General features: G+C 40.1%; 1 protein-coding gene across 3 annotated transcripts in view; it reads right to left on the reverse strand.

The window, feature by feature from the left end:
- LOC309443117 (contactin-4) overlaps positions 1–22,433 on the reverse strand; it is a 331,164-nt gene that overhangs the window by 81,720 nt on the left and 227,011 nt on the right. For all 3 annotated transcript variants that reach the window (XM_082059766.1, XM_082059765.1, XM_082059767.1), the window contains one exon: positions 20,114–20,209. In XM_082059766.1, coding sequence (XP_081915892.1) covers positions 20,114–20,209 — 96 coding nt within the window. The remainder of the gene's footprint in view (positions 1–20,113; positions 20,210–22,433) is intronic.

Genomic DNA, 22,433 nt, shown 5'->3' on the forward strand with positions numbered 1-22,433 from the left:
TGGGAATATCTAATCATCATATTTACACATGTGCATCTAATTATAAGTAACCTCATGCTGATGTCAAGAGGATACTCAGAGCAAACAAGGTACCACTTCTCAGCTGGCTTATTATTTTCTGCAAGTAGTTAAGCTTTTTTATTTTTTTTTTAATTTACTCTTGGTGAACAATTATCTTGTTCTCCAGAAGTATCCAGTAATGGGCCAATAAACATCACTACCCCGGAAGGCACAGAGGCATTGAAATTTGAGTGAATCTTCACATAGCAGGTTTCCACCAAAGCCCCCCAAGCTCTGCAACATAACAACATTTTGCATTGACTCTGGAATGGTGAATTGACTACGTATTCCTCAGAAAAAACACAGAACTGGGAGGTCTTGCTGGATCAACAATCCCCTTCCCGCTCTAACCTTCCCCAGAAGGTTATATAGCCCTACTCTTAAATATACCCTAGAAGCAGCAAGGGTTTTTTTTTCCTACTTTTCTGTTGTAAAATGGTATTATTTTAATTGCTAAGAAGCCTCTAATTTTCAGGCTAAATATTTTCATTACAAGTCTATATCCATGTGCTTCTGGGCTAATGATGCCTTTAGCCTAAAGTGTTCTTACCTCTTCACTAGTGTGAGCCATCAAGAGCCCTTATGCCTTCATTTTCAAGACAAGCTTTCCGATCATATGATCGTTATAGTAGATTTTCCCAGCCTCTGCCTTAGTAAAAAGATTTGAATATTTGTGTCATTTGAGCTGAGTGCTAGGTTGGAAATCCCGGCTAAGCAGGTCACAGGAGAGCAGAAGGCAAATGTAAAGTTGTGTAACAGTGAAGAGTTCTGATCAAAGAGAGCACCAAATGGTGACGATCTGGGATTCCTCCAAACAGAGGAACCGAACACAGTAGGTGCTAAAGGAGACCTATTTCTAGAGCAGAAAAGATCAAAATCTCCCCAAAAGCCATCTTCAAACTCTACTAATTTGGCTACATAAAACTGAGGAACGTAACGAAGATGTTGCAACTCTGCCTTCCTTTCACTACAACAAATCGTTGTCCAGAAAAAAATAATCTGCCCGAATTACACAGCCTTAGATATTAGGAGCAATCCATTATTGCTGTACAATATTTACAACAACTGGATAATTCTCTCTCTGTCTCAAGCAACATGGGACTGCTGGAATACAAAGCACAGGAAATAACACAGACTGGAGCATCTATAAGTACATTTGCTTGTGTAGCAACATGTAAATAAATACTATATCAAACTCACTTTGATTTCCTTAGAGATCCTAGTGCAATATTTATGGCTTTTCAAACTTGACAGATTTCTTTTGATAAGGTTTCACATACTAATTGCTCTGGAAGTGATAGACAGTTCACATCCCATAGGCAATTTGTAACAACTGTGTAAACAGACACTTAAAATACAGCCCGAGATGGCTCCTGGTGACTGCACGTGATTGAACATTTACCAAAGCTACAGACACGTAGTCTTTCAGTACAAAGAACGAGCAGTAACAGGTAACTTGTGGTTCTCTAATTACACATTAGACTCTACATACTTGCAGAATTTATTACAAACTTCTTCTTTCCCATTTGGAGCCCTTTTCATGCAATTTTGCCTAATTTACAATGCTTTTAATTTCCTGTTTAAAGCACATTTGAGTAGCTCTATCAAACCAAGTATTTTCCAAATGTTTCTGACCCATACTTGCTGGTTTTAAAGATGAGCAGAAGCTCAGCTCACTGCAATCCCACTGATAGCAGTGGAGCAACTGCCTGGTTATCCACTGTAAAGATCATACTTTGATACTGTCCCTTTCTTCATTGCCCGGAAGGTCTAGGTTTTCATGATAAACCGGAATGAGATGAAGATTTTTGGGTGGCAAATCTTCACTTCTGTAATAATTATTAGGCAAGGACAGGGTGATGGAGAAGTTACTTGTACATTTTTTGTACAGATAATCTATGCACCCTGGCTCAAGCCATCACCAGATAGATATTCAACCTCAAATCTTTTCTTGCTCTACCGACTACATAAAGACCATTTTCCATCTACACAAATGCATCTTGATGGCTTACACACACTAACACCACAGGCACATGCTTGAAGGAGGAAAGTGGATTTATTTTTGCTGAAAGAATGCAAGTTTCTGCGCACAACGTCCCAAGTTGCTAGGTATTTGCTCTGCTGGTCCAAAGCAAAGACAACAATGACAGGGAAGAGTGTCCTAAATTAGTTAATATCATTCATCTATGGAAAATTGAGGCTTGGGATGAGCAGTGGAGGTAAAGTTGGGAAGCTCACAGGTGCGTTAGCAGAAACTTCATGTGACTTTGGCCAAGAAGGATGGTGGAAGCGATGGACACAAACATGCAGAACTGTGAATCACTTCCAGACAGACACGTGGCAGGGAAGTTTACTGCATCATTAACCTCTTCCCCACATTCCCTCCCCTGCCACTGCTTTCAGGAGCAGCTCAATCACACAGAGATAACACAGTACACTTGCCATTAATATTTATGTCTCTGGGCTAGTGATCGGCAGGAGAACATGATAGGCAGTGCACGGCAGGTAGGTTATATGCCTCAAACATCCATCTATACAACATCAGACAGGAACAGTCTTGATTCAAAGCTCCACTGACAGCCTTTTACTCAAGTTGCTATTTACAAAGTTGTTTTACTTAAACATGTGTGGCAGCAATACTAAACAAAAGAAGCCAGAATCCTTTTCCTTCACTCTTTTTATCCCTTTCAGAGACTGTGTCACACCAGTTGATCCCACTGATGCCCAGGCTACCTCTGTGTTTCAGGACTAAGTCTACTAACCACAAACACATATCCTCTATCACCTACAAATATCAATGACTATTTAAAAGTAGAACCCAAGGCCTCTTCGACTATTCCATGGCTAAATATCATGGTTTAACAAAATTTATAGCAGCCAGGTGCTGCCATCAGCTTTAGGAATTAAAAAGGAAATAAATTATTCAAGCCACTTGAATGCAGATTTTGCAAATTTAAGGTATGTTTTTTTATTCTATCACCAGAGCACAGACAAATCCCAGCAAAGACTCTCCTGGATCTGCTTGCCCTCATCAAATTCAGATCTTGTTATTTTTCTAAAGCATTTGATGATAAACTCTTTTAAAATGTGAGTCTCTCCTTTGCTGCCCTAAGAATAGTTGCTGCTTGAGACAAGAAACAAAGATAAAGACACTGTAAATTTTAAACTTTCTCTAAATGACAGCAAGCAGTAAAAAAAAAGTTTCCGAAAGCTGAACAGAAATTCTGCTATGAGTAATCATTATAATTAGACCACATGGTTTGCCAAAATGATGTTCTCTGGTCTTCTGTCTTGTTAGAACCATACAATTTTGTCTTTTCCTTGTCTTTGCCTTTAGTACAAGAAATCCTTTCCTTGATTTTTTTTTTTAGAAGTCTCTTCCATAAAGTCAGGGCTGCCACTTAAATATGCCTCTGTATTTATTATAGGAAAAGCTATTGAAACATCAAGACTATGGTAACCATAAAGCTGAATAGAAGAATGAAATTTTGAAATTAGTATTAACAAAAAATGGGGATAATTTGTCATTTTTAATAAGAACAGTGTAGTACAACACACTATTATTTTTATAGGCATTACTGAAAGTTACAAAGATTAATCCAATCTTTAACAACTCCTATAATTTCTATATTATCACCTACTATGTTACTCTCAAGTTGGACAGGCATGAACTGCTTTTCCGTGTGAAACAAAAGATTTGCAACATTTCCTGTAAATCTTAATGCACAAAAACTATGGTGCATAACACATGGCAAGAAACAAAGAGGAAAATAAGAAAATCCTCCCTTCATAACAATCCCAAGCAGCCTAAACTATAATTGCAGTAGTACAGCATTTTGAAAGAGCAGTACATAATTTTGAGACATTTTGATATGAAAGGTCAAGGCTCATCCCGGTATGCTATAAATAACAATTTAAATCCAGATACAGTGAAAACAGCTCTGAGAGTTAGGTTTGCACTTTCCTTGATCATGTACCTCCATAAAATTGTGATTGCTTTTTTAACTTTCCAAATGCAATTTATTCTTATTATCTATGGGGAGTACTGGAATTTTGCTGTCTATTTTACCACACACCTCTGCTTTCCCTGTCATAGATTGGGCCTTTCCAGATTACAGCTGACAGCAACAGCAAAGTCACAGGAAGCTTTTCCTGGAGAGAAGCTTTTCCCCTCAGCCTGCAGCTATTGCAGTGCAACTGGCAGTAGCAAGGACCTGGATGTAGCATTGTGCTTTGATATGATTTAGCACAGACACGTGTTTCTTGGTGCTGCGTGTGTTACTGCCTGTGCCAGCTGCAATCTGGGTTCCCATGAGAGATGCTGATGCGTGAGTGAGCCTGGACTCTCCTCACCCTCCAGCATGTGCTGTGCTCCAGCCTAGGAAGTACTGAATGGTCACACCTCCTATTTATTTAATGTATTCAGATACTGCAACAACATTTTGCCATGCAAAACCCTAACAATGCCCCATATCCCCCCCGCAACAAGTTAATAAAAGCTATTAACTTTGCAGTGTCATATCCAAGTCTGGCCAAGACATAACTTTCATTTATACAGAAATATTAATAGGATAACACTGCCCTGATTCAAGAGAGGGACGAACACGGCCATTAATACCACCTTTGTACACCTCTGAAACTGCACCCTGCAACAGGCTCGAGTGGGTAATGGCTCTGTCAATAACAGTGTTGCATAAACTTCATAAAAGACTCATTTTTGGTGAACAATTTGTAGATTTTTTTTTTTTTCTGCTTTGATTGCTTGCATTCTCCGGTGTTCAAATTTCTCTTAAGAGGCACTAACAGGGTGTTTTGATGGTTAGAGTAAATGTGGGCAATGATAAAGCGTAACTGATTATCTGATGAATGTCCTGTGAATTCATACTGTATTCTCATCTTGCTTACTAAATTTTGTTGACTGCTTGCAGGGGTATTCATAATTTCAGATTTCACTGGGATTTGATTAAGCAATCAACATCCATAGCCCTCTGAATAACATAACGAGAATGGGAAAGGAGGCTCAATGCACCACGACACACTGACTGAGAGTGCATTGGGGATGAGAAAGAGGATTATCAGGGAAAGATGAATACGCAGCACAATAGACCTATATAGCACCGGTCCCCAAGGCTCCTGCCCACCCATACCAGTTGTCTGCTGGCAGCTGCACTGTGGTTTCTGAAGTTTTTGGCCATTTTTCTCTTTCACAGTTTTATTTTAATAGTAAAGCTACATGAATTATGCACTGTACACCTTTGTTTGTTTGTTTGTTTTTGTGGGTCTACAGATAATTTCCTTGCCCTGATAGCACTTCGGATCAATTTTTTGTCTTCTCTCCTTAAATAATTGCCGAGGAATTTAAAGGAATCAACCTGGGTGCAAACATCACTTGGTAATTCTCCCCTTGACTCCGTGCTCTGCCCTCTCCATCATACAGGGCTGCCCAGCTACATAACACCACAGCTTCAGTGCCTCAAATGCAAGTTTTAATAGGAAGAATAATGAATAATTAACAAGATTAATCTAAAGTTAATAATTCATTGCTGCATGAACCGTCATCTATGCTAAACCTGATGATGCAGTTACTTAGCAGCCAGCCAGTCAACCGTAGTCACGCAAAGAAAAGCGTTGTCCTTGCCAGACAGGACAGAAAAAAAGCACGTGCCCTTCATCTTCCCTAAAATTAGTGAATTGCTTTGCAGAATTTAACTCAGAATAATACAAAAGTGCCACTAGTCACTGTTGTCAGTGACAATATGGTGATAATGGGAATCACCATAAAGTTGTGAAATCATGGAAGGCAATGAACAGACTTTGAGGTCATCTCTCCAACCTGAGACACCTCTGAGGTTTTTCAAACTTTTTCTTACAAACAGTGTATGAATTCTGATATAGTCTAGCAGGGCACAACACACACCAGTGTGTAACTGTGCCCATGTGTTTCTTAGTGCTGGTTTATGGTAACAGAAAAGCTGGATACATATATATATATGACATGTACATTAATGAGTCAGAAGAGTAGAAGAATGAGGAAAATGTACAAACAGCCAAGTTCTGTGTCAGACTCGTCCTCATAACAATTTGCAATGTGTGCAGGGCTGTGGTTGCTTCCCAGCCCCTTGACTCCATGCTCACCCAGTATGTAGAGCTTCACATATGGGTAATTAAAAAGGTGAGAAGTCTTAATTACCTGAAGCCTAATCAATAGTCACCTCTATCTGCTGCATCTCTATTTTTCTGTATCTCTAAAATAGTTAAATGTTTGATGGCTGTACACAATTGACCTGGCTTATCTCTCACAAACAGCTTCCAGCACCAGTCGATGGCTGGCTACACCGGCTGCCATAGCACCAGGAACATTAATGACTACTGCACTGCACCGCTGGGGATTTTGACAAAATTTTAACCTGAAGTTCCCTCAGGGAGAAAAATCAACAGCAGCTCTTATCTTTGACTGAACAGAAAATGTTATGTGATTGAGAGTTCCGTGCTGTTGTATTTACTACAGTTAAATACACAAACCAATTTAAAAAATGTCTGATGGGCAGCAGACACTCTCCCACACCCCTACCAATCTAGCATACAGGCTGACTGGTTTTGGAATAAACTATTTTTTTCTTTTTTGTCTGATAAACTTCATAAACTACCTTATAGAAATTTACAGCTCAGCCTGGACTTGCCTGAAAAGAAAACCCCCAACCCAACCCAACCCAACCCAACCCAACCTGTATTTGTCAAAAGGGCTTATGATACCTTTGGGGAACCAGGATTAGATTTGATGCCACTCAGTTTCACGTAGCTCTGGTTTAAATTTAGGTTTTTGGATTCAGGCTCACCCCAGTAGTGACCCAGCTGCTCTTGGACTCTGTGGATAGGGCCAGTTCCCCAAGCCATGGCCCTTCCCAATGAAGACTCGACCTTGAACTGCACCAGCCAACAGTGAGGCTCCAGACACCTGAGAAGTTGGGCTGTTGGGGCCACCACGAGTGATACTGGTCCACTGAAGAAGAAAATTATGAATTGGAAGCTTATTTCTGCTGAGGAACGGGAAATTATGAGATGGGTGATCCGGGAATGAAACACCACCACCCCTGGCATAAAGGAGTTCCTATGGGTAGTCATGGCAGATGATTCATGCTGAAATAAAAATTATGGAAAAAATCTTACTGAATGTGCAAAGTATCATGCCATGTAACTATATGAAGCCAACCTTAAAAAAGAACAATACAGAAAGTACTCACAAGTGGATAAATATCTATGTATTTACTACAACCTTTACCCCTTACTAATAATGCAACACCTTACTTCTCGAAGCCAGGAGACCCACACTTGGGTCTCCTATGACACTGATCCAAGCCTGGATGATTCCACAGCTTTTCCCACTGAGCAATGTATAGACCTGTATGATGGTCTCTCTGTTTTTAAGTTGATTTCAATGAGGAAATTCCAGAAAAAAAGAAAAAAAAAACAAAAAAAGGATAATAGCTTGATGTGGTCCACAGAGTGGCATCAACATCCTTCCAAAGGAACACTCATCTTCACCTGACAGCCAGAGATAAAGCACCTCTGTGGCAGATACTGTCAGTAGCAAATTGAAAGCAGAAAGAGATCAGCCAACAAGAAAGATAAAGGGGCTGGACTGAAACTGCTAATTACTTATGGACAAACATCAAATGAGAATAAAAACACCGTAAGCTGGGCATGTGCATAAATGATACTTACACTGATTTTTAATTCTGCACTGTATTTTTCTGTGTGAGATTCAATCATTGCTTATGTTTTCCAGTCTTGTTCTATGTAAAGTACTACACATATCACCTTAAGGAATGACTCACAGATTTAATCCAAGAGTTTGTTTTCTGTTTAAAGTCAGAGAGAGTTAGCCTCTTTTTTTTTTTTTATTTTTCTTGTGCACTTGCTTCAGTAAAGCTAAAGATCCCTGGGCTTGTTTTAAAACATATTTCAATGTGACCTAGCTAATCCTTTAATACCAGCTTTCACTACCTTTGATCAACCTCTTACTGTAGCTATAAGAGATTAGATCAAGCCTCTAAAAAAATGAAGTTTGTTGTGGAGAATTTTTTTACTGCATTGAATTAATATTATGATCAACCCCAAGGCTGAACTATCTGGCCAAGCAGTGTGGGTGGCATGTCCTTTAGTGGAGATATCTGCACGGACAGACGCTGCTATGTGATGCTGTGGTACAAAGGAAGAAAAACATTCTGTTCCCATACTTGATAGATGAACAGTGTTTTGATATATACCAGTTAAAACCAACATCACAGTTGCACATTTAGACCTTTATATCAGTAAAAGAAAATGCCAGACCCGATAACCCCATTTTTTTTCCAATGGCAAAATCTCACCCCCATAGAAAGCAGTGCACATATAGTCAGGACTATTGATTTTCGTGAGGCAGTATACGCATTCAGGGATCTGGAAACCCAAATTTGATTGCAAAAGTGGAGCTACATCCACACTGTGTTTGTGTCAACAACACACATTCTGCTATGACCATCTCAAGGGAGCTGAAAGCAGATCAGCCTCCCTGGCCACTTCTGGGAGCTGTGTCTGAAGGACACAGCTGAGGCTGGGTTTGGAGGTGAAGGGTGGTTGCAATGCAGTTAGCAGAGTCTAGGAGCTAGCCTCAGATCTCTAATTTATTTTATAAAGAGATCACAAGATGTTACAACTTTTGATAAATGCCTATTGACTGAACTCTGTCAGACGACAGACTTCACTCATCTTTAGCCAGCCCCTGCCAGCTCTACCCGCTTTCAATACCATTTCAATCTTCATTTAGTGGTGACCGCAACTGAACAGGGGAATAAACCACATGACTAGCTTGCTGATGATTTCTTTTTAAAGATGTCATGAGCTGTCACTGATAAATAAAAAAAAAATCCATTAATGTCATGTTCCTTATTATTTCAGTATTTCCAAGGTCTTTACTGAAGAGTTGAGCCTCTTCTCTTCTAATTCTTCAGGAGAGCAGCATGTGTTACAAACCCCAGATATCACACCCACTGCCTGTCTGGGCACAAACAGATAACAGTAGGTGGTCGGTAGGAAGCCTGAAGTGGTACCAACACCCAAGGTGATTAATGACATAGGCAAGATGAAAATTTTGGTCTGAACATCTGTGCCAAAATCTGTTCTCAGCTGCGACCTTCTTTTGGAACTCCTGCTCACAAAGCTCATCCCTACTGAAATGAGGCAGGTCACATATATCAACTCTGCTGCTTAGCGTCACTCTAAAATGAGCTTGGCATTTGTGTTATTGGAAATATTTGTAATTTCATAAATTTCTCAATTAAAACAGCACTGCATTTTCTCTGAGCTGTCAGAAATATCAAGCCAAAGCATTCGCAAAATTAGGAAGAATTTATCCCTATGCCTTGTCCTCAAACATGTTGGTAAATTTCTGCACAAGCTGAATCAGCAGTGTTAGAGAAAGCATTCTATCAGATTAATTTTAATCTAATCCATTTCTTTCTCCTGAGAAGCCTTTTATGCTTCTTGTTTTTAATAATTTAAACAGTGACTGTAACATAGTATAAAAAAGAAATTATGAGAGATGCACTTCAAGTGGAAGTTACAACTCTCAATCACTTCTTATTTAAATGAAAGTTTCATATGCCTGATTTTAAGTTTAATGAAACCAAGTTCTGCTGAACTGTAATAATATTCAACATGTGGAACCAGACACAGAAGAATTACATGGGAAGCCCTTTGTCTGACTCAGCTGCTCTCTGTAACGCTGCTATGGAAAGAGATACCTGAATTTGGGGCTGTCAAGAAGAAATGCTTCCAAGCTGCTTAGATCCAGCTACAGCTTTCAGGAGTATCACTCCACTTGTGAGCAGGGACCTTGTCTTACAGTTATGCTACCAGGCACTAGGAACTGGCAGGCTTGGGGAAGTTATTTTCTTGTTCTTATCTGAGATAAGTCACTTGGAGGCTTTTTGAGCTCAACAGCTTATGTCCTAGAAACCACTTGTATAAAATGTTGACACTTCTTTAGTCATGGGCATTTGACTACTGTGTGGGGACTTGTAGTTACTATTACGAGGATAAATTGATAATCAATTCAGATATTTTTGATGCTACACTGTTTGCTCTCTTTACAGTCTTCTCCATCTCCCACATATCTCCAGTATGCACACTGCATCCTCCTCCAATGAGCAATACCTAGACAAATCCTGTTTGAACTTCATTTTTTCCTGTTCTAGGAAAGATACCTGTGAGCTGCTGAGCCCCAGATCCTGGGGAACACCACCCTACTTCAGCATTTTCCTATTTGTTTGGAAATCAAGCTTTCCCTCTGCAATTCCCTACATCCTGCAAACAGAGCCATCTGTGCACAACATGGTTTAACTCCTGCCCACCAAACCAGAGAGATCTGCAACACCTCCAGGTGCTGCATGTAACACATCTGCCAACACTGCCCCCACCATCATTGCCACATTCAAACATGTCAAAAGCATCACTGACTAGTACTAATGCAAAACATTTCTCTCTTTTTTTCTTTCCCAGCCCAAAGGGACAGTTTATTGACTCATATTTTCAGTCCACCCTTTGGTGCAAACCACGAAAGGCTCACTGACCTTGCAGCATTTTGACAAATAGCTGAACCAACTTGCAACCAGCTTAGATTTTTTGCTTGGTTTCCTAGAGAAATGGAACTTTTACAACCACGTTGCCCACCCATCTGTGAGATACTCCTCTCTAAATTAGCTTCTCACTAATTGGAACCAAATCTGATCAAGCGGCAAAGGCTTATGAAGATATTAAAACAGAAAAGAAAGAGGAAAAACTATTAATGCCTCAATAAGGACAAGGCAGGGGCAGTTCAGCACTTCGACAATCAGCTTGGCAAGAGGCAACTGCCGGGTCCTAGGCATATGGGTAATGCAAGAAGCATATTTAAAAAAATCTGCGGACATACCACAATGGAAGAAACTGCAGGAAAATAAAGGCTGAATATTAAAGTTACTGTTGTGGAGTGGGGACATAAAATGTTCCATGCCACCTGCTATATAAGAAATATAGCAGGAGAAGCATTCTTATCCAAGCAAATACAGAAAAGTAACAGAACTTGTAAGATTCAACTTCCCATTCCTCTAAACATTTCGTATGAATTTGAAATGCACCACAAGAAAAAGTTCTGGTACTGAGAAGCTGATTAAACACTTAGGGGAACATGTGCTTCAAGTCTCTTGCCCAAAGTCATTCTGAACTGGTCACCCAGCAGAAACGCCAGATACATTCACACAGCAGAATAAACGTTGCAGAGTTGCAAAACAGGCTGATGCTGCCTGGGCAGAATAAAATAATCCCCTCCTTTTAGGCAGACATTAGGTAGAAATGTCTGTGGCCTCCTTGACTATGAGCTATTTCTAGAGTAATTTCTTCCCTTTCCATTATCTCTTTCAAGGTTGATTGTTTTCTAAAGTCTTAACAAACTTTACTTAATGTTGACTGTAAGGATACCAATGGATAATATTACAAATGTTTGCTCCCATTGTTAGCAGAACAGCTCTAAACATTTATTAATAATGTGTTAATTCTTCATAACTGAAAAATGAAAAGGCAGTGTGACAGTTTTCAAAGAAGAGAGAGAAATAACTGTAAGGTTGGTGCTGTAGGATGGGGAGTAAAAGGGCACAAATACTTGACAGCAACTGAAGAAAACTGTTTCAAAGCACCCCTTGCTGCGCAGCGCTGCTCGGGGTGTAAAAACCCCCTACGTTGATCCTCTGATGGTAGGAAAATGTATGATAATTGCCTTCTTCCTTCTGCACTGTTCTGATTAGTTTTCCCAGTTTTTACTCCCTTCCTCCTTGTACGATACAGTGGGGGCTGTATCAGCACGAGAGAATACAAGTTGTGATTTGTGCGATAGATTATTTGCGAGACGAACCCCTCAAACCATTCATCACATAATAGAGGCCATCAGCCATACTTACAACCAAAACATTTTCACTGTTTCCAGCCCATGAAGCGCCCATCATTGCTATAAAAAAATAATAACACAAGGAGAGAAGAACTGACCAGATGAGTAAGCACGCACTAATCATTTTTCTGCAGAGCACAGAAGTGGTCTTAGCACCACTGTAATCAGTAAAGTGCTTTCTGAAAACATGTCTGGTGTCTACACTTCACTACCTACCGTACAGCGTGAAAGGCTGAGATTGAGATGAAATCAGAATTGCCATCTCTTCTGTCAAATCCTAAAATTTAGTTAGTTCTACTTGATTAAGCTGTGCAACAGAACTAAAAGTTCTCCTAGCTGCTGGGGAAAAAAAGAACAGCAGGAGAGAATGAGAAAACCTGAACACATCCATTATGTGAAAAGATGTGAGAATAATTCTCTGTCAACATTTCAGCTCACAGACACAGATTCCACCACTCTGTTTCCAACAGGAGTAATGGCATCAGATGGGAAAGAGTTATTTGAACAACTGAACTTTAATGAATCTCCTCCTCTTTGGGAAGATGGACTTTTACAAGCGCATTGACAATATGGGCACTGCAGAGACACAGAAAACTTATTTTTCTTTAACTCTTGCCTTTGCTCAGTCAGAGAGAGACGGTTCCCAGATGCTCAGGAAGACCAGATGCAGCAAGGAGCAGAAGGACAAGGTGTCTGGGAAATTGAGGTTCAGGTCTAGAAATTGTGTAGGGAAGGTTCAGTCCTGCATCAGCAGGAACTTCGTTAGTGGCCCTAAGCAAGTAGGCAGGAGGAGACACGTCCTGTAGAAATGTCAGCAGGTTTCCATCTGCAGATCTGAGCACTTCTGTAAAGAAACTATCAGCTGATTTATTTCTTGCATAGATTTGTGAGATAAATTAGGAGGAGTGGGAACAAATATGTTACAGAGGTAATGAGTGGTAGCATGGCCTACAGATAGAGATCTGAAAAATAAGACATACCTCCAGGGAATGCAAAATCTAAATAATCAAGTGATTTGCACCAGTTCTCTGTGTATGTACATTCACCATTTCTCACAGTACTTGGAAATCTCAGTCTCTGTAAGATTTTCCCACAAGCGCAGGAAGCCAAATGTCATGAGAACATCATGTATTATAGATCTCTCTAAAAATCAACCAAGAGAAAATTGGGGAAGGGGGGAGGTAAAGGAAATCCTAAAAGGCAAGTTCATTTATCTTTCTAAAGAAGGAAGGGTGAAGGATTTATAGACTCATTTGTTCTGTACGCTTACGGATGTGCTACCACCCCATCAATTGAAAGGTGTGCACTTTTCTAGGATTGTATTTTTTTGATCTCTAGACCCGCAATGAAATGCCAGAGATGTTAAAAGGTATTTGAAAACTGTAGTTGTTAAAATATTAACTAAATCTGTCCTGACCACCAAATAAATTTGGTAAAAGTGGCAGCTGAATGACAGAACTCCCACAAACTTATTAAATGAAAAGAACTATTTGGCACAAAATAATATTTTGGTCATAAAATTTGGAGATAAAGTTAAAGAGACAGTGACCTCCAAATACTTCCCAGGCACATCGCCCATGGAACACAACTTACATTCAGAGCCCTGAGAAACACAAGCGAGTGTTTGCTTTGGGTTTTTTTTGTGCTTTTTGTTTGCTTGTTTCAATTAAGTTTATCTTAACAAACAAATGTATCTTGCCAAATTTGATTAACAGTACTGAAAGAAAGCAAACAAGAAAAGCTAACCTGTTTTCTCCTCACAAAGCTTCTTTCAAAAGGAAAACATTTTTAGTAACAGCTTAAATTGATCACTATTTTGTGTTTTTAAATGGTTTCTAAATATATCTAAATGTAATAAAAAAAGCTTGAAAATGAAACACTTCAGAGAAAAAAGGTTGTGTGGGGTTTGTTTTCTTTTTTTGTTTTTGCTTGGTTGTTTTGGTTTTTTTCCCCTCTTTGGCTAACAACCCCTCCTTCCCAATCAATTACTCCCAGAGTTCTTCTGAAGAGTGACAGAAGATGATATTGATCTAGCAAGGCTTTCAAAATTTAGACTAATATAGCATTGTTTTATAGCATCCAAATTATAGAGCTCATCCTGAGACATGCTGAGATACTTTAACTAGTCTTGTCAAAAAAATAATGAAAACTTTTTGATGTTCCATTTCCAAACCTGTTATTGTGACGAGATTCTGGGGACTGCCCAGTTAATGCTGCAGTAGTGGCCAGCGGCTGCAATGGGGACCCTTATGTGTTTGTTGTAACAAAACCAAAGCCAAATTTTAGCTACGTACATACTTTTATAATTTTTGACTGTTCTCTTTTGTCCACTTAAATACCTATAGCTGCTCATGATGCTGTTACACAGGCCCTGAATGCCATGTTCCCATAGTAATGTTTACTCTTACATTATTTTTTCCATAGAGCTTCTTAAGTAGAGTGGTTGACACATGTCCGTTGTCAGGCTGTTAATTAAAACAACTGTGGAAATAATGAGGGAAAACCCTGCATGCACAGAGTAATTATCTCAGAAAAACGCTAACAACCCAAGTAGGTGTCTACCAGTTTTTACACTGATTTAGTGCATGTAAGTGAACAAATGGGGAAGTGGAAAAAAGAAAAAAAAAAGAAGAAAAGGAAAAAGAACTGAAAGCTTCTAACAGACAAGGCATCATTAATACAGCAGGACTGGCTTTGAGGGCTCGGGAATCTGCTGCTTCAAGAGCAGAAAATACAACAGAAGCAAATGTTTGATTTGCATTTATTCTAGTTTTCAGTCCAGCAGCTTCCTGAGCTCCAGATGAACATTTATTTTCCAAATTTCCAGCGCTCAGCAAGCACTTCATCACAGGAGGCAATTGCATCATTATGCTGCTTAACAAAATGTAACACCAGGATGCACTGACCTGACAAAATAGTGACTCCCTGCTGAAACCTTGCTGCAAGAAATACACATTTCATTTTCATCTTGGGGAACTGCGATGAGGGGGAAAGCCTAGATTCATGTGCTGAATCTCCAGCTCATATTAAACTAAAAACCAGGACAATACAGGGCAATGCCCAAATTGTTCTGTGCAAGCTGTATGCGGCTCATTTTATGACACTGAAAATACTTGTTAATCATTTGGACTCACTTTCAGGGTGAATTTCTTGCAACATTTGAATTATAGGAAGCTCTTTATTTGACACCATTAAGAAGAACAAACAAACAAAAAAACCAACTAATTTACAGAGGCCAACATAATTTTACTTTTAGCTGCCAGCTCTTTAAATATGAGATGTTTCCAAGCAGGAAAGAATTAGTGAGCTACAGTTGAAAGGATAAGGCTCTGGATGCAGACAGACTTTTTTTTTAGTAAGATCCACAAATTTTAAGATGATCAATGATACATCAGGGGATAGGAAGTTATTCTCTTCTTATTTACAATTTTTCTAACCAGACAAGGGCATAAAAACTCATGCCTCATCTCTTCAGAGCAACAGCTACTCTCAGATTGAATAGTTTCACTTCTAAATTTTTTTTTTTAAGATGTTCTTGTCAATGCAGTAGAGACTAAAGTAAAAAATTAAAAAAAAAAAAAAAAAGTAGATAGTAGATTTTCTTCTCCACAGACAGTCCTGTGCTTCGGTGTTGGTTGTTAATGCCCCTAGGCACTTTTTGCAAGGATGATGAAGTTAGATTTGCTATCCTAATCAAATTCCAAAATAAGTAATTGCATTTTCTCTATCTTAATGCCACTTACACTTTCAATGAGATATATTATTTTTCACTTCTAGCCTGAATGGTTTTTTTACTGTTGCACTACAACATTAAATACTTGCAATGTTATATCCCAGCAGTGGGATACTGGGGTATGGGAAGGAACTGATCTCTACAGCTTTGCTTTGCAAACACTGCCTTGGTCCCCAGGGATGGAAGCTGCCAAGGAAACACGGTGGTTTTCCGACCTGCAGCTACTTCCAGTGATACCTTATATTCTCTTATGAACCTCCATTTGCCCAGAGTTGAAATAGGAGATAGCTGTGGTAATTGTGCAACGACTGCTAGAGACCAAATAGCTTTGATTACATGGAGAGACATGCAGTTGACTAAGGGAGATGCAATGAACGCAACTGAAAAGCATTGACTTTGTAGTTGTGACTTTTAAAATGCATCCCTGTTTCTAACATTTGGAGGAAGGAAAAGTAAAAGAAAATATTGCCACAGAGAAGATTAAGTCCTGCAGAACAAGCGCTTCAGTCTGAATTAACTGGACCTATTTTGACTTTCCATTAAATACTTTATATGCAAACCAGAAAACAATGACTGGCATAACTCCAGCCCCGCTTAGTTATAAATTGTAACAGTATCAATTTAGACTAATTGTGGATCTGGCTACAATTAAGATCATTCTCTAGCTAGAATAAATCAGGTCATAGATGGTGGTCACAAAGGGAGTTATCTCCCATCCAAATGACTGAGGGAAATAATTACCCTTCAGTTTTCTGCTTTTCTGGGCACCATAAATGCATTTTCTTCCCAGTCACTGTAAGATGCTCTTTCTCACATACTGAACCCAAATCAGAAATAACACCAGCACCCTTCTGGGATGTTTTTATACTATCAGTACATACGCTCAGACCAAAACTTTCTCCTGAATTACCTGAAGAAATGTAACACAATTTCCTTCTCCCTGCTAACACGAACGCACACCAGCCGCTGCATCTTCACACAAGGTGTTCAACGCTGCGAAGATTTCTTATGGCAAAAGAGAAAACTCTGAGGAACTGCTTCACTAAGGAGACAAAGACAAATGTGCATGGCTCCTGCCTTGTCTCTGCGATGTCTGTCGCTCTAGGAGATACCAGCCTGCTCGCCTGAGAGACAGGAGGCAGCTCCTCACAGCCACCAGTGCCAGCAGCAGCGGGTTGTGTGGCTGGGGTTCGTTCTTCTAACTGGAAAAGGGCATAAAACCCCCATGTCTCAGTTCTTCAAGCAGTGCAGCTCAGCACCCAGCTACTCCCAGCCTTCCTGAACTTGGCCCATTGATGCTACCCCCCGCTGTTGCCACACAGTTTGGGATAGGACGAGGGTGAGCACTGCTCTTCAGCCTCATGTTCAAGGCACTAGAATGAATGAGGCTTAAAGATCATGAAACATTTCTGTCCCAAATCTCCCCTCTTTTTTTTTTTTTTTTCTTTGCTGTGGAAATGAAGCTAAAAATGGTGCTTCACCCATAGCACTGCAAGACTGCAACTGAATTTGTGACTGATCCATAACCCATCTTCAGTGTTTTTTATTATCTAGTTTTGGCAGCTTTCTCAGATGTGGCAATGAGACCCTCCTGAGGGGGCTGAGGGGCAAGCTCCATCCATCCAGACCAAGGGGTGTATAATCTTTGGGTACAGTTAACACTATAAGAGCCACTGTCATAAAAGTTAGATCTGTGATAACAAGTAATTTTGTGGACTGGATATCACAGGTGCAAGAATCACCTTCAAGTAAGGAACATCGGAAATCTGAGATACTGAAATTCTCATGATAATCTCTGACGTAAAAGGAAAAACAGCATCTGAAGCCAAAAGGTGAGAGAGGCCCTAGCTGAATAAATTAACTGGGTAGGTACATATGCCATACAGCTCCTTCCTCATAGTATATAAAAGCAAGGCTTCCTGTTGGTCTGCCCTCCAGCTGGTCAGACACAAGTGGAAGAAGCTCCAAACACTTGTCTCCTCCTGTCAAAGCAATAAAAGCAGCCTAACGGCAAACAGCTTGCCTGGCACTTTTCATCCTGCTGATGAGGGCAGACAGATTTCAAAGCAGGACTTCAAATTTTTTTAAAAGGGACACAGATCCATAAATGATGACCCCTTGTTCGTGATGTACCAAACAACCTTCTGATGAAAGAGCCAGCTACAATGGCTGGTTGTTGGACATGGTGTTCAGTGGCACAACACACGGCGCTTATCAGACATACAGGTCATGGCTGAAATGGTATCTGGCAAAAAGAGATGACTGACTGACTCCCTTTCTAACAATTCATTTGATATAAATGCAATAGTGCAAAACGTGTTCAGGAAGTCAGCCAACAAATGTAGGACTGGAACATTTGAAATGAATTTGTGCTAAACTGAAAGAACTGTTTTGTATTTTCTAAACATTGAATCCATCCTCTTTGAAGCAAATCACACCAAAGTACTTGCTACGTAATTTATTATAATTGGCTATTTGTAAACTCTGCTTTGAATCTAATTTTTTCCCTACCAAATTTTGCCTTTGCCACTGAGAAAATGCTGGCTAAATGCCACTAATACAAATTGCTCATAAACCTTCCCACAATGGGGTCGATGATGCTGGTTCTTTTCAGAGAAGGGCCTTTGGCAGGTACCACATGCTGCCAGGAGAGATCGTTGCAGGGCAGACACACACAGCAGCTATTGTGGTCTTCCTTTAATCTCCTCATTAACTACTTTTTAACATAAATATATTGAGAATCTGGAGAACACCAAACACTTGGGTGTTAAAATTCAGAAGCTACATGAGTGTTTGGTGTTCTCCGGATTCTCAATATATTTATAGGGGCTTTTTACTGTACTTAATATCTTGAGTAGAAGGTTGCAAATATCCTTCATGTTCATGAGAGCTGACCTCCCTTCCCCTCAGCCCTCCCTCCCATGGGAGGGTGTACTGTGCCATTGACTCTGCACTCCCCAGGATAATGTAGGTTAGAAATGTGGCTCCAGAAAATGCCCAGGGACTACAGAAAAGTGTGACACAATCATCTGAAGGATTAAGGGCTCAACCAGCCCAGCTTGGCTAGATCTGAAAGCTAAACCCCAGGCAACGCTTGACGAGCCAGTCAGGTGTCTGCAGCACATTCCCCAGATTCTATCTGCTCCAGCACAGTTTGAGACAGGAGGTGCCACCTGGGCCAGTGACAATGGAACAAGGGCAACGCAGCACTAAGATTCTGCCCAGCTCTGCCATGGCCAGGCGTGGGGTGGGCCAGGTCTGGTAATTGCCATGGGTGCCAGTTTCCATAACCATATGGGGATGCACATGCCATCGCCCCTGCTCTAGACAGCAAGTATAACATGTGACAGGTGCAAAAATAACAAATTAGTAAGATTTTAAGAGAGGATCAATCATTTAATAGTACAGCTATAGGCTATAGTACTATAGAGTACAGGTCAATATGCCACTCTAACACCACAAGCAGGGATTTTTTGCCTGTCTGCTACTACAGCTTTTCCATTTCTCCATGAAAGTCAGAAATCATCTTCTTTCTGAGGTGTTAGAAATACCAGTGACTGCCAACACAGGTTATGTCCTTTTCTGCACAGCCTGTATTTCTGGACACTCAACAAGCCCTGAGTTACAGTTAGTACTTCTCTCTGTAATAATGGATTTAAACGTATCACCAGACAAAAACAGCAGTGCACGCAGTGGCAAACCTTCTGGGACTTTTGGTAGCAAAGTTTCCCACCAGCAGAGAATACAGTGGTGTCTTCAGCAACCCTATGTAACTTGCTGGCAAGTTATTTCCTCCTCTCTTACAACACTCTCCCTTGCCTTTCCCTCCCGTAAAAGTAGTAGGAAGAATATTGCCATGCTAGAAATAAATCTCCATAGGAGACCTGGACAATTGCTAACACATCCCAAGTACCCAGGGGACAAAAACAGTGACACAGAGTGTTTGGGGACAAAAAAAAAAAAAAAAAAAAAAGCATAAAAGTAGCTCTGTCACCAATCTTCAGCCTTTTGCAGAAGATACACCCAGGACCCATACAAAAAAGCTCCTACAAGATGCACAAGATCTTGGCCATGTCTTCTACGTATTGCTTTAGATATTGCTTTAGTTTACATCAGTTCATTTCCTAAGTGCATGTTCATATGCAGTAAAATCAGGCTTTCTCTGCACTTACACCCAACTGGAGATCTCCCAGTGAGCATAGTCAATAAGGCCATCCAGAGTGACCCATCCAGTCAGGCTGGCAGAGCCACAGCCTTCTCCTTCAAGCTGTGCCATTTTAAACTTTCTCAAACATACTCAGAGAATGAAAACCTTCCAAATTGCCTGGAGTGCTGAAAGCAAGAGAAGGAAATCACTTTACCCCCAGAATGCGGTGGTGGTCCACACAGCAGCACCATGCCCTGGCCCTGACGGACAGACACCGTGCTTCTTGTTCTGGTTTTGAAGTTCTCAAGATCTGCCAAGAGAGAAAAAAAGTCAATTAAAAGGAGTTTAATGGCCTTTCCTCATGAGAAGGACAGAAGTTTCATTAGGACTTTGCTGCCTGACATATAGACAAAGTGAACATCAGCTTGGAAGGTGGGTTGGTGGGACCTGGGTGGGATGCGGGGCAGCGGAGGCTGCTGTGCATCAGACACAGCAAAAGAATCAGTAAATATCTCCACAGGTTGTGAGGCTGGTAAGCGGCAAGAGCTGCTGATTTACTCAGGGCAGAAGACATGTCTAGAGAAAACTCCAGTAATCTGTAATGTTGATAGTTTTGTTTTATGAATTTATGAAGAATTACTGCCTTAAGCAATCACTTGTGCTACAACTCAGTCTGTTTCCCTTTAGGAGGCTTGTTACTGATGCCCTTGCAATCCACATGTATAAACTCTTCCTTTCCTGTAAGGAAGTCTCTTGTAATAGCTGTATGTTAACCACAACAGTGCTTCAATTAAATTAAATTCCTCCTTCCGCCTCTGTCCTTTTCCTCTCCTTGATGGGTCCTGCACTGCAAAAATACAACTCCCTCTCTTCTCTCCTTGCACACTGAATTCAAGAAACTTGCTATTAAGTGACGAGGTGACTCTCTGGGAGCCCAGCAGTGGTACCACGTTTTGCTCAGCACCAGCGGCTGCTGCGTGGGAGCACTAATACACTGAACCACTTCAGTGGCCTTTTATCCTTAACAGTCCCTTGCATTTCAATTTTCATTTCTTTTGCTTTCAACGTAGCTGAGCTGTGGTTTGGTGATTACAAACCTGTTGTCAGTGCAGTTGGGAACCAGAGAAAACACAGGTGATAAATATTTAACAGTAGGAACTAGTAGGAACATCATTATAAGGTTACAAGGATGAAAAATTAAGCCTTGAATTTTATCCTCTCTTGAAAATGTTTTCTGGAAGCACTAGCATGCATACCTTAAAAGAAAGAGTCAGAAAAAGTCACTGCTTCATTTTAGCAGGAAGAGTCTGTGAAGGTTTCTAAAACCAAATTAAGGACAAAATCCAGGCAAAAGGGGAACTGCAGTGGAAGTGGTAGGTAACAATTTGTTATAGTGTTAGTAGTCACTGTGTGATTTCCAGCACAATTCTGCCATAGCATCACACTGTATATTACAAAATTCCTTAGATCTTATTATTGTATTATTCATTTTTCATTATTTTAGTGGATAAATATTGTAGGGACTTGCTTGCTGCATTGCAGTGAATTATTTGTGAAAACAAAAATAGTCCAAATCAGCCACCCTTCCATCTGTCTTCTGCCCAAGTCCGTGAGCAGAAGCAACATCTGCCAACCCAGGCTGTTTGCGCTGGGTGCTAAGGCTGCTGCATTAACAAACCCTTTGGGCAAAATGGGTTCACACAGGATGTTCAAAACTACACTTGAGTGTAAAACTGGTCCAAAATGAACCTGGGTATCAATTTCACAGCAGGTTCACCAGTGTGAGTCATTTGTTCAGACTTTGTGTAAGTACAGGCAGAAAATAAAGCCTTTCTCAAGTCATAATCTGAGTGTGCAACTTTGAGCAGGGTGATTTTCTTTGTCTTTTTTTTTTGGCTTAGAAAAACAAAACAAAAATACAACCCAAAACATAAAGAAAACAGAAGAAAACTAATTTTCAATGAAAATGGAGAGATAAAATATTTCTGTCCTAAGTTCTATTAAAAAAAAAAGGTGGAATGGCACTTTTCAGGAACCACTGTTACATTTGTCTGGCTACCTTCCGGTCCCATGGATTTAAATATGTTTTGGCTGCACACAGGTACAAGAATGTATCTCATCCTTACTGAGAACAATTGCATAAAGAATAAAAGCTTAAAACCAAAATGATGCCTGGGGAAATAAACGAGGCACTAGGAAACATTTTTACACAAATGTTATTTCTAATAAATTAAAAAATGAAGTAAAAGCAAAACAAGTCCTAATCATCAAAGCAGATGCTTTATATACGTATATAGACACATACATATGCACTAGAAAAAGACTCCAGCAGCGTTTGCAAGAGTCTCAAATTATATAGAATGGAAGACTCTTCATATCTCTATTTAGTTATTTATATCTTCCTCCACATTCATGAAACTAAGACATTATGTCATACGCATATACATATACATACACAAAACATTTCAGAGATTATGACAGAATTCACTTTTCAGGCCTGAATACCAAAAAAAAAGTAATACACAGGTCTGCTT

The sequence above is a fragment of the Streptopelia decaocto genome (genome assembly GCF_964273445.1).
Source record: "Streptopelia decaocto genome assembly, chromosome: 8".
NCBI lineage: Eukaryota > Metazoa > Chordata > Aves > Columbiformes > Columbidae > Streptopelia > Streptopelia decaocto.